Genomic DNA, 13,525 nt, shown 5'->3' on the forward strand with positions numbered 1-13,525 from the left:
TTTCCATGGCATCAGGCCCCAATGCACCCCTAATGTGGGAGCACTGCCCTGCACCTCAAGTTTCTGTACTATAACTCACACTCAAACTTGGAGAAAAGAATGGAGGTGTGAAGCAAACCAAACTCACCTTTTCCTTCTTCTCTAAGTCTAGTGATCCAAAATGCCAAGCATAGCTTCTGTGCCGTATCGAGTTCTGACATACAGAAATGTCAACAACTAAATCTAATTTTCTTCTGCAATGTTTTGTGTCCCCCCACCCCCACCAAATATTGATTGACTGTAATGTTCCCTATTATTCCTACGAGAATGGATTTATTGCACAGAATAATTACTAAGGGTAATTCAGCAGGTTTGTTTCCATTTACTCCTAAAATGGTAGAATAAGAGGCAGGAATGGGATACAGTTAATAACACAGGAACACAGGATGAACTGAGCAAAAACAATTTAAACTCTGAATGTTTTTACCTCCTAGCAATTAAAATATGACAGTTGAAGTTCCCATGTCCTACAGCTTTAAGGATCTTGATTTTAATTTCTAAGCATTTCTTACTTAATCCCACATATTACACAAGCAGCAAGTAAAACTGTTACTCATATATTCAGCACTGCTGCAGCCGTTGCTAAAGCAAATGCCTGTAACATTTATGACTCAAAAGCTAGGCAACAAACCAGTGAACTATAATACAAATAGCAGTACAAAATTCAAATTAATACAGTATCAGAACTTTGTGGGCACAGATTGACATTTAGTAAGGAAAATAAACAAATTATAAATCGCAATATTTAAGTCGAGGAAGGAAGAAACTGAAACATTAGCCAGAGTTTGTAATATCCTCACAAGAGGAAGAAAAATAAAATAAACACTATCTCACAACTTGGAACAAGTGGTTTTGATTATGTTATTTATCATCATTTTTCTTGAGATTAATGTTATCTTGCATGCAAGGGGTACAACTTACTAATATCGGTGTGCAAACACTCAAAAGAAGATAATATTTTAATTGCTAGGAAGTAAAAATGTTCATGTCTCTCCATGTCTTTCAGGGTTTTACATGTCAAGTCATTTGCTACTTTTAAACAGTAGTATAATGTAATTATTTCAAGGACCTTTGTTTCTGCAGCTTATAGTTTTTAACTGACTATATGAACTTACTTGAACTCAGAAGGATAGCTGCAAGGGAAGAATTTACCCTTTTCTCTGAGGTGCAGTGACAATACAACCAGGTTGTGGAAGGGCATATACATTTATTAGGATTATGGGAGACTTTGCCTTCCACTAACTAATCTATGCTAGGATTTCTGAAGACTTTTTCTTAATTTCATAACAGCCACTCGCAATGTAGATTATTCTCTGTCCATCCAGTACTGCTGAATCTCATCTGACTCCTGCAGCTACCCCTTCAACAATCACTGTCATCCACAGAGTTTACCAGGCAAAGACAGAATTAAATTAGGTTTCTAGGCCTTTCTTCCATACCACACACACTCCACACACACCTACAGACAATGAAGAGCTATCAGTTTAACTACTGCACATCTTTGGGAAATAAAAGGTAACCAGAATACCTACACAGGGAGTACGTGCAGACTCCACACTAAAAGCTCCCCAGATGAGAACCAACCCAGAGATCACCGTGCTGTGAGTTGATAGTGCTGCCAACAATACCAACAAATTAATACTGGAGAAATGTATAGTATTGGAGTGTTGCTGTAAATGTAAATTTTGCTTTAAAATTCATGTGAAAACTACTTCTCATGAATAGCAGGGAGATGATATTTTTGCATGTAAAACTCATTTATACATACTTACTTTTCAAATCTTCTAGAGTACATAGTTTCTTTCTATAACTCCCTTCAAAGAATAAAAATCCTACTGTGGAATGAAACAAAAATTAAAATCTGTTGATACAGAGACAAATAAAGCCATGACTGTGACCTGGGTGACCCAGATTTAGTAATGTGATCAAGAATTTAGAGGCGCTAGAAGGAAAGAAAAAAAGGGAAGATAAGGCAATGCCTGCTCTCCTGTCTCCGAGTGAGTACATGGTACACATGGGACACTTATCAAGGACAAAACCTGCAGCAAAATATAGCATAAGAAGTGAGTTTCCAAGGCCATGTTTAACACTATTAATCAAGCAACCAGGTATATCGTCAGGTCCCATGGAGGAAGTATTTTTGGTCTTGGTTAGCACATTCAGTATCTGATCTTTAGAGATAATTGGGGGAGTTAGGGATTCAGATATTTTGGAGATTTGAACAGATGTCTCAGCCATGGAGTTCACACTAAATTTATTTGCAAGGATGTATATTGCATCAGAAAAAAGAGGAGTCATTATGAATAAGTTCAAAGCTCTGTATGGTATTGTTTCTTAGTTTTCTAACATAGCTTAAGAATTAATGTAAAATAAAACAGAGACGCAGACAGCTGTAAAATCCAGGATAGGCCTTTACTGAGTGCAAAACACAAGCGCTTTCACAATCTAGCTTCTTCAGGTGTAACAAAGCACGTAAAACAGACACACCTATATACTCACTGCATATCACATGTCTGAAGTCATATGACTAAGCATCACTAAAGCAAATCCTTTAAAGCTATACTAACATGAATTATATTCTAACTAACTAGATGTAAAAGACAATGTTTATACAAGACAATGATAAAAATTACGATGACAAAAAATACTATATTCCTTCCTAAATAAATACATATAAATATATAAACATTATATATCAATAAATAATATATTTTAATAACCAATTCCTAACCTGCAAAAAACAAATAAATAATTCATATGTCAAAGTTTCATATATAAAAACACATATACATAAACCTATGACTTTATCTGAGAAGAGGCCTCGTTTTAAGTTTCGGTCTCAGGGGAATACATTCATTTAGGCCATGTCCTTCTGTACCCATCAATTTAGTTATCCACATGGCTTCTACACTTTCTGTCCTGTTGCAGATATCTCCCCTTCTTATATTCTCCTGCAACAGGGCTATGACTCTGAATCTAAAAATGTGGGTCATATCAGTATTCATAACGTGTCTGGCTAAACCATTCACCTTATTACCCTTCCTAATATTATAGACATGCTCTCTGATGCGTTCCTTTAAACTCCTATCTGTCTTCCCAACATAGAATTTGGCACATACACAGCAATTGGCTAAGTAAACTACATGTCGGCTCAGACAGTCAGCTCTAATGTCAAAATGAAAATCTCGATCCAAATCTGGATGGTAAGCGATCACTAGTGTCTATATACTGGCACCAATTGCAACTGCCACAAGGTCTCGTCCCTCCTCTACCATTACTCATCTGCCCATCTCTCGGATAACAGAGTCTCCTCTTCAGAGATCTATTGTTCCTGAAACTAAATCTGGGTACTGTGTCCACCAAGCCAGCTACCTCATGATCAGTCAGCAGAATTTGCCAATGTTTCTTAACTATTTTAGTGTACTTGTGTACATCAGTGGTGTATTTCAAGGACATCCTAAGTTTATAATTGGTGGATGCCTCTTGTCTTTCACTTCCATGATTAAACTTCCTTGAAAAATATGGCATGGCTTGATCTTTTCTCCTACCTACTGCTTGCGGTACATATTTCCTAAGAGTATTATCATTGTATCCCCTGTCTCCCAAATACACCATCACTTTCTCCACTTCCTTGCTGAAGTCCTCATCTCTCACATTGAGCCTAGAGGCTCTCATCACATTGTTGGGGTTGGTTTTAGAGTATAATTTATTTATATTTGATGAGCAGTTCTACAGGCAATGCAGCGGCGTAGCTATGGGCACATCTTGTGCCAATAGCTACGCCAATGCAGTCATGGTCAAATGGGAAGATTCATATATTTTGAAAGGTCCTTATATTCATTTACTCCCTTTTTACCGTAGATTTGTAGATGATGTCTTTATTGTGTGGGGAGACAGTGAACAGCAGCTATCTGATTTTTTAGAATTTATAAACATGAGCACATCATTTTTACAATTTACTCATAGGTCTTCAATAAATAATATGGACTTTTTGGATGTGGAGATAGTTAAATGTATTGAAGGTGGAGTGTACACCAAAAAATACAGGAAGGACTGCCATGTAAATCATTTATTGCATAGGAGCAGCGCGCATCCACCACATATTTTTAAAAATGTAATAACCAATCAAGTGATGAGAGCCTCTAGGCTCAATGTGAGAGATGAGGACTTCAGCAAGGAAGTGGAGAAAGTGATGGTGTATTTGGGAGACATGGGATACAATGATAATGCTCTTAGGAAATATGTACCGCAAGCAGTAGGTAGGAGAAAAGCTCAAGCCATGCCATATTTTTCAAGGAAGTTTAATCATGGAAGTGAAAGACAAGAGGCATCCACCAATTATAAACTTAGGATGTCCTTGAAATACACCGCTGATGTACACAAGTACACTGAAATAGTTAAGAAACATTGGCAAATTCTGCTGACTGATCATGAGGTAGCTGGCTTGGTGGACACAGTACCCAGATTTAGTTTCAGGAACAATAGATCTCTGAAGAGGAGACTCTGTTATCCGAGAGATGGGCAGATGAGTAATGGTAGAGGAGGGACGAGACCTTGTGGCAGTTGCAATTGGTGCCAGTATATAGACACTAGTGATCGCTTTTACCATCCAGATTTGGATCGAGATTTTCATTTTGACATTAGAGCTGACTGTCTGAGCCGACATGTAGTTTACTTAGCCAATTGCTGTGTATGTGCCAAATTCTATGTTGCGAAGACAGATAGGAGTTTAAAGGAATGCATCAGAGAGCATGTCTATAATATTAGGAAGGGTAATAAGGTGAATGCTTTAGCCAGACACGTTATGAATACTGATATGACCCACATTTTTAGATTCAGAGTCATAGCCCTGTTGCAGAAGAATATAAGAAGGGGAGATATCTGCAACAGGACAGAAAGTGTAGAAGCCATGTGGATAACTAAATTGATGGGTACAGAAGGACATGGCCTAAATGAATATATTCCCCTGAGACCGAAACTTAAAATGAGGCCTCTTCGCAGATAAAGTCATAGGTTTATGTATATGTGTTTTTATATATGAAACTTTGACATATGAATTATTTATTTGTTTTTTGAAGGTTAGGAATTGGTTATTAAAATATATTATTTATTGATATATAATGTTTATATATTTATATGTATTTATTTAGGAAGGAATATAGTATTTTTTGTCATCGTAATTTTTATCATTGTCTTGTATAAACATTGTCTTTTACATCTAGTTAGTTAGAATATAATTCATGTTAGTATAGCTTTAAAGGATTTGCTTTAGTGATGCTTAGTCATATGACTTCAGAAATGTGATATGCAGTGAGTATATAGGTGTGTCTGTTTTAAGTGCTTTGTTACACCTGAAGAAGCTAGATTGTGAAAGCGCATGTGTTTTGCACTCAGTAAAGGCCTATCCTGGATTTTACAGCTGTCTGCGTCTCTGTTTTATTTTACATTATTTGTCTACAGTTCTTTGGAGATGTTTCAGTGGGTGTTCTCTTTTTGGCAGGTTGTTTTTTGTTCTTTAGATAGCTTAAGAATTATTTATATTTATCTTTCACTTAAGAGGCCAGCCTAAGTTTGTGGGCTCCTTTACTGGACCTGATAGCATTTTACAGTTTATTGCAATACTTTCATATTATCCTTGGTAAGAAGGGTTTTGGATCTACTATATAATTTAAGAAGTTTCTTACTTTTGTTGTACATGTTATCTGTGGTGGTGGACCACCAGGGTGGTTTGTTTTTGAATTTCCCATGATATTTAATTCTGATAGGGACTGCTAGCTCTATACATTTTTAACTGGGAGTAGAATTCCTCAGTGTGCCTTGCTGCTTTATCAAGGTCAGAGGTGGTGCAGTCAAAACTGAATTTTAATATTTCACTATAGAGCAAATTGAGGTTGGCACATCTGTAGTCCTTAAATTTAGAGGAGTTTGCTGTATGGGTTTTTTGAGAGTTTGAAGGAGAAGCTCACATGTTTTTAGTCAGGCTTCACTGTGGGAGGAGATCCCAGAGGAGTACTGCAAGGGCTAGCCATATTTGTAAGAATCAGTTCAAGAATGCCTTGTCTTCTACTAGGTTTATTTACCACTGCTCAAGGGACTTTTTGGTATTACGTCTAGGAATTTTGGGACATATCATACAGTGAAGGTTTAGGTATCCTGACTATTTAAGGGTACTTAAAGTCACCCAAAATAATAGAGTTTTTGCTAATAGGGAGATTATTTAAAACACTGAGGAATCTTACGTGGTCATCAAATGAGAAAGAAGGACTTCTTTAACACTCTTTTAGTTGATAATTAACCCTAACTAGTGTGATCTGCAGTTCAGTGAGTTCAGTTTGTGAGTCCCTAGGGATCTGTCTAGAGGTGATATGTTCTTCACGAAGTACGGAGACTCTGCCACAGTTGCCATTGGGTCAGAAAGCAAGAAAAACCCAAAACAGACTATTCTTATTACATTTACACCAAGTCTCAGAAGTTACAAAGGCATGCATGTTTTCTAGTTGCAGGAATGCCTCAAGATCAGGCAGTTTACTGCTTAGACTTCAGGTGTTGAGAAGGGTCACTTTAATGTAGTCTGGTTTTAGGAATGATATGTTACCTTGGAATGTCCATCAACTGGACTTTGTAAGTAAATGGCACTGGGTACAGCAAAGGCTTTAGCCAGTATGTGGAAACCTTAGAATGAGAAGCCCAGACCATCCTTTGTGTAGCAGTTTGGACTGGTGAGGATCTCATGCCATGTTGGCATATACTGGATCACCCTGGAATGATGCTAGCCTTTTAACCAGTTGTTGTAACCAGTTATCTTTACCTTGTATCTAAGCATCATTCAAAGTGAAGGAAGGATTCTATTCATGACCAATGCCTTATCTACATTTGTAACATGCACATCAAGTCCTGACATGTCTCTCTTCATGTCTTTCAGGGTTTTATGTCTAATATCATTCAGTCCTACATGTACTACTACCACGCTATAATTATATTTGTCGGGTGTTAGGGTCCTTAAGGCCATTTTAATGTCATAGATCCTGGCAGCTGAAAGACAGCTTACTAAGGACCTTTCCTTGTGCAGCCATGTGAGTGACAAGTTAGTGTGTCCCACAATGCAGTCAACTATAACAAAATCATTTTTGTTGCTGGTATGGTTCAGAGTGGCAGATTTGGAGTGTTTATGGTGGACATGAATGAGGTGGATGAAAATTCTTCACACATTAAAAGCAAAATGGAGTACGAGACCTGCATTTCTAATTGGCAGTACAAGTCATCTTGCTGTGGTACATTTACTGTTCCAAAGTGTATCAGATTTACTTTTCAGCTGCAATAATTCCACGTTCTCATGATCAGCTGTATATATAAGTCATTTGAACAGTCGTAACATTCCCAGATCCCCAAAAATGTTGTGTAGGGCTAGATTCAGATTACAAAGGGTAAACTGTTTACAACTACAGGGACATCTGTCCATTGTGATGCTCTGACTGATTCCAAGTCACCTATACAAGAGTCTGTTTCCAGATCATTGAAGTTTAATAGCTGAGAGTCACACATAAAATAAATAAAGCTAGCAAGTGTTGCTACACAGGAAGTTCAGAACTTGTGTTTCTGAATGTCACATAATCGTTTTTGCAGTCATATTAAGGATGCATAAAGTAAATCACATCAGTGATACAGTATCCGTCCATGAAGATGTGCAGTGGGGAATTCCTGCCAGCCTTTGCTATGATGCTACTCTCCCTGTATTTACTACTTAGCTTCACAGGTAAGTATGGTTTGAACAAGTCAATAAACTGAGCAATACTAGGGGTGACATGGCTATCAAAATAGCAGACATTTCTTGTAAATTACTAGTGATATTGTCAAGTTGTTATTCTTGTCATTGTCTCATGTTTGATATTATTGCAGCTTTTAAAGAAAACATCAGTCTGCTTTTTGTCACTGAAGTCACATTTTTCATAAGTTAAAATTAATTCCACAGGAAATATTTCTTTACATTGAAGTTTAGTTTAACTTAGCCAGTGAGTAATAGCTAATTCAAATGGTGCTCAGAAAAGCAAATCCTTTATGAATTTTATGCTGGGTTTCACTTCTAAAAATTATAAAGGAAAATACCCTCCAATGTGTTGTGTAACAAACTCTTAATAACAACTGCATGTATTATTTAATTTATTATCTGTTTAACTAACACAGACAAGCATAGTTGAGGATGTCATTTACATGTAGTGATGTGTAATAGTCTTAATAGTTAAGCTGAAAAAAACTGCCATTGTGAAAATAACAGGGTGTTTTGTTTTTTTCTTTTTTTAATTGTAGATGGATTAGTTGAAAGTTGGAACACATCGAAACAGTTTGCTTCTGATGGTGACAATGTCAGCATTCCTTGTCCGTCTACTAAGAACAATGACATAAATTATCAGGCCAGATTATGGTACATACAAATAGAAGGAGGAGATCTCCATTTTCTTACGAACTGTTCTAAGAACGCTGGCAAAAACCAGCGCATCAGTTGTGGGGCTTATGGAAAGCAATATATACTAAGAATATCACCAGTCCGTAAGAATGATTCTGGAACATACTACTGCGTTTCTTCAGTTAAAGACATTTCAGCTGAGGATGCAGGATACAGTCTTCATGTCAGAGGTAAAGACATGTTCTAAATATCTGAAATATATAACAAATTATATTAACAATGTAATGTTATTATTAAGATTTTTCTGAAACTCATTTATCCTGTTTTGTGTTGTGGGTGAGACAGAGCCTGCTCTGGCAGGCACTAACTATAAGGCATGGAACTACCCCTGGATGGGACACCAGGGGCATTCTAGAAAACACATAAAAACATATCCAATGTCTATGGGATGTGACAGGAAACTTGTATCTTCAGCATAACTCCACATAGACATACAAAAAGGTCATGAAAACTCCAGAAGAAATACACTCTATCAAGGAACTGAGCTGGAGAACCAAGCACTGTGATGTAGCAATACTAGCAGATACAGCAGTGGGACATTCATTATTAAATTAATTATAGATTTATGATTTTATTAATAATGCAATATACTATAATTTAGTGACTGCAGTATGATGCAGAGAATTAAGGCTGTGAGCTATTAATAAATATCAGTTTCAAGTGCTGTGCTTGGTTCTTTCCGTAGTTCTGGGTTTGATTACCTCAGTCCCCACTTCTGTATTGAGTGAGTGTATAATTCTGTGGTAAGTCACATAAGCAGATGGTGGTCCTGAGTCACCACTCAAAAAAAGTTTTTTTTTTTTGCCCAAGGAAGCTGATAAATGAATGGATAAACTGATGAGTGGATGAGTACATGCACATTTACAACAGGATTATCATGTATACCCTGCCTTTGCTGTATCCCAGAGCAAGCAAATGAAGGGATTTATTGCACATTAATTTCTTGAGAGTTTAAAACATTCGTAGAATGTTTATCCATTCTAGAGAGACTGAGACCCTTAAAATTAAGTTGCTTGGCACAGAACATATACTTAGCACAACTGTAATGTTTCACATGGTTTTCTTTCATAATTAAAAAACATTATGTAACGGATTTTATAAGGGGAATATGGATTATTGCTCTAGTGTATGGAATAGCCCATAGCAATGAAGTTTATGTAAAAATATGAGAGAATGTTCATGGATTTTTTTCATTTTCTTAACCTTATATCTTAATAACTGTGTGTATGGCTGTATTAATTATTAAATAAGAAGTAAGGCATGACATATGAGCACTGAATAGATATTATCACATGCTCAGTGATGAAGTGCAAATTAGTGGCCTTCAGCCCTTAAGCTGTAATAATATGCTTTTGGTGAACTCTTGGCCATGTGCATCCATACTTACAAAGACAGGGTAAGATCCGAAATGGCTTATAGCACTTGGAATATCTTGTTCATACATTTAAAGCAGACAGTTGTAACAGTCTGTGTATTTACCGAAAGGTTACATTTCTGTGTAGGTGGTGTACAAATCGTATAAGTTCACTTCGTTTTCTGCTAATGCAGAACTATCATCTTGTACCATCTTTTAACAGCTATTCATGCCTTTTTTAATGTTATAAAGTTTTGTCATGTGTAATATATTAAAGTCCTGGTAGTGATGGGTGATGTTTGCCATCAATTGTCTTCAGCAGTGTTTATATCACTTTCCTTTTATTAAGAAAACAAGAATACAGTCCCACACCATGTGTTAGGAAGCATTTGTTATCTTTTGGTTATGTCTTTCTCAATCACAGTCTAGCTTTCTGGCTGTGGGACAGAGAGAGAAAGATGTGGGATTCATTGATCATAGGGAATTGAAGATTTCTCCTGAAAATATCATTAGGTAATTTACATGTATATATATTTACAAATTTCAGCAATGCAGCTCGGGTCTGTTTGTGTCTGCGTTTATCTAATCAATAATAATGATCATAAGATATAACCATTTTAATTCTGCACAGGTTAAGTGGAACATTATTTCTCTGCTAACACTGACACATGTTTACAAAACGCCTGTTTTATATATGCAGGTTGAACTGACTTACAGGGCAAATGGAAGAAATATATTTAATAAATATGGGAGGGAGAAGTAGAACATTCCACTACCAGTAAAGAAATTGCTGCAACAAAAACTAAACAATAATTAATGCTGTTGTCTTGTATATGTATAAAAGGAGAATACAATAATTTGGGAAATATATATAATTTATTTGATTATTTGTACTTAAAAATAGTTTTATTTTAGTTCCATATTATTTTTTTTTTACTGTGCAGGAATAACAGTAACATTTATATTTATATTAGAAGATCTGTTCAGTGGCGCACCAGCTTCAGGAGATTTATTTAGCCACTGTGAGAAGTGGATCAGGGCCAAGATATTTGCATGGAACACTGTATTCTAGTGACCTATATGGCCACCAAACTGACAACTAATGACCAGTTTATAAAATGTACACAAGCAGTATGTTGTTTGCATGACATGACAAATGCAGCTCATGCTATCAATTTTTCTTTTTTAAATAATAGATCCAGTTAAATTAGTTATACTCCAGAACCAAGAATTCCATTTTGCAAAAGATAATGACAGTGTTGAGATTCAGTGTCGCTTTCATGGACAACTGCCTGAAGCCGAAAGACATCGTTACCTTTCCTGGTACAAGCAAACAATGAAAGGGCTACTGCTGTTCATCAGTAACTGTTCCAGTGAGCCCACCGTTCACCAACGCATCAGCTGCAAAGTTGGCACAAATGTTTTTTCACTGAAGATCTCTCCAGCTCAACAGAGTGATTCTAGAAAGTACTATTGTGCCTCCTCATTTCCATACTATCTTTCACTCGGAGTGGGATCCTATCTGGTAGTCGGAGGTAAAAAGGGTTGTTAAACCCAAGTTATTTTGTTTTGATACTATTGATTTGTTTATGTATGAGGGCGGCCATGGTGGTGCAGTGGTTAGCATTGCCCCTTGACAACAAGAGGTTCTCTGGTTCGATCCTCGGCTGGGGTGCCTTCTGTGCGGAGTCTGCATGCCCTTCCTGTGGTCATGTGGGTTTTCTCTGGGTGCTCCGGTTTCCCCCCACATCCCAAAGACATGCTATAGGTGGATTGGACACTCTAAATTGGCCCTAGGCATGAGTGTGTGCCTTCTGTGGAAGGTTGGGCGCTGGGCTGGCAACCCGACACTGTAAAACTCCACTGCCAATCATGAGCAGCCAGGTGATCCGCTGTGGTGACCCTTAACCGGGAAAAGCCAAAAGAAGATTTGTTTATGTATGAAAAGAGAAGATGATCATTTAGGAAGGAATACATACTTTATCTGATTACTTTTATTTACAGTAGTTTTATTTTACATCCATACGATTGTTTTAATGTGCAGTAAAAGCAGTAATATTTGCATAGTACTTCTAAACTGATTTTATGAAGTCAAAGGAATGCAGCACCATCTTGAGATTCCTCGGTCATTGTGTGAAGTGGGTTAGGGTCAAGAAGTTTGCATGGAGCATTTTATACTCGGGTACTAGTGTTTCCACCAAACTGGAATCTTTATATTTTGTTTAGAATCAGTGCATTGGCTGTTGTTTTACTTTAGTAGTATATTTCACCTTAATGAATTTTATCTATTACCGGGCAATACCTAGAATTATAAACACTGAAAATTATTGTGTTATTTGCTTTATTCTAGTACTTGTACACAGATGGTTTCATGCATTTTTTAGTTAATTAATAGTTTTCATTGGGAAGGTGAAAAATCATGGCATTATTTGTTTTTCCTCCTTCGGATATCAAAAACACTACTATAACAGAATGCATATTTGCCAGGATAGTCAGTCAGGTTAAATCTACAGTATCATACAATTGCAAGTGAACCTTGTAATCTCTGAGATACACTATAATAAAAACTTTTATATAAAGAGCTGTGGATGTTCCCCACTTTCAAAGAATTCCTGTGCAACAGCAAATTTGCAGTTAGTTTGAATACATTCAGTTAGTAAACTATAGTCAAATAAAAACAGTCTCAGTGCTGCAGTATCCCCCCCCCCTCTAAAAATGAAAACATATTTTCAGTGTTGTGCTGTTTGTTCTCTAAACAAGTTCAAGCCTAGCCTCATACTAGTACACTAGTCTCACTGGGGTGCACTGAACCAAAGCCCATATTGGACTATGCGGGTCTATATCACATCATTGAAGTGTCAAAACTTTGAATGTGATAACATCGAACCCAAAACCACAAAAGCTGAAAACTCCGAAGACTGAGAACAGCAATTTTTTTTCCCTGGGAAAAAAATCACTGTTCCAGTACAAAACGTGAAACACATGAACACTACAAACTATTTCTAAAGTGGGGGGCTTCGCCCCTCCAAACCCCCCAACACACCCCCTACTTAAATATACCAACTCCGAGATCATAGTACACTGGAGGAAATTGCGAAGCTGTGGAAACGGCCCACCAAATTCTTTACCTGGGAAAGAATTTGATGTTCCGCGGCTTCAATATTTTCAGTCTTCGGACTTTCAAGTTTGAGGTTTTGATGTTTGAACTTATAATCATTCGAATTTTTATATGCACCCAATTATGCTGTAGCTCCCAAAGACCATATCTATCCATATACTGTCACTCAGTATGGTGATAAGGAAGTAGCAGAATATTGCACCCAGCAATGTACAGACTATATAACTTTCAAAAATCTGCAGTATTCATTATTATTCATTATATGCCAAGAAGCTTAGTGTTGGGAATGATTTCAAGGAGGGTGTTGTTTTGGCTCTGTATGGTGAATATGGATTTGTTAATGGAGTTCTTGGTAGGGGAAAAAAAACATTAGTTTGGTTTTATTTGCATTATTGCCAGATGGTTAGACCATCTTACTTGGCACTTGATTTTCAGTGGGGGTACTGCTGTAAAATGCTTTGTACTGTAATCTCCTAGGGCATAAGAGCTGACATATGGTATCTTGTTTGCAATGAGGACAAATCCTCTTTGATCTCTGCCAAGTATTTACCAT

General features: G+C 36.9%; 1 protein-coding gene across 1 annotated transcript in view; it reads left to right on the top strand.

Moving 5' to 3' along the window:
* Positions 1-7,713: 7,713 nt before the first annotated feature.
* The window catches only part of LOC122808211 (M1-specific T cell receptor beta chain-like), a 39,682-nt gene continuing 33,870 nt past the window's right edge, over positions 7,714-13,525 (top strand). The window contains exons 1-3 of the mRNA XM_044079176.1: positions 7,714-7,792; positions 8,344-8,670; positions 11,051-11,389. Of these exons, the coding sequence (XP_043935111.1) occupies positions 7,714-7,792; positions 8,344-8,670; positions 11,051-11,389 (745 nt within the window). The remainder of the gene's footprint in view (positions 7,793-8,343; positions 8,671-11,050; positions 11,390-13,525) is intronic.

This window comes from Protopterus annectens, chromosome 8.part0, assembly GCF_019279795.1.
Source record: "Protopterus annectens isolate FY-2018-M chromosome 8.part0, PAN1.0, whole genome shotgun sequence".
Lineage (NCBI taxonomy): Eukaryota > Metazoa > Chordata > Ceratodontiformes > Protopteridae > Protopterus > Protopterus annectens.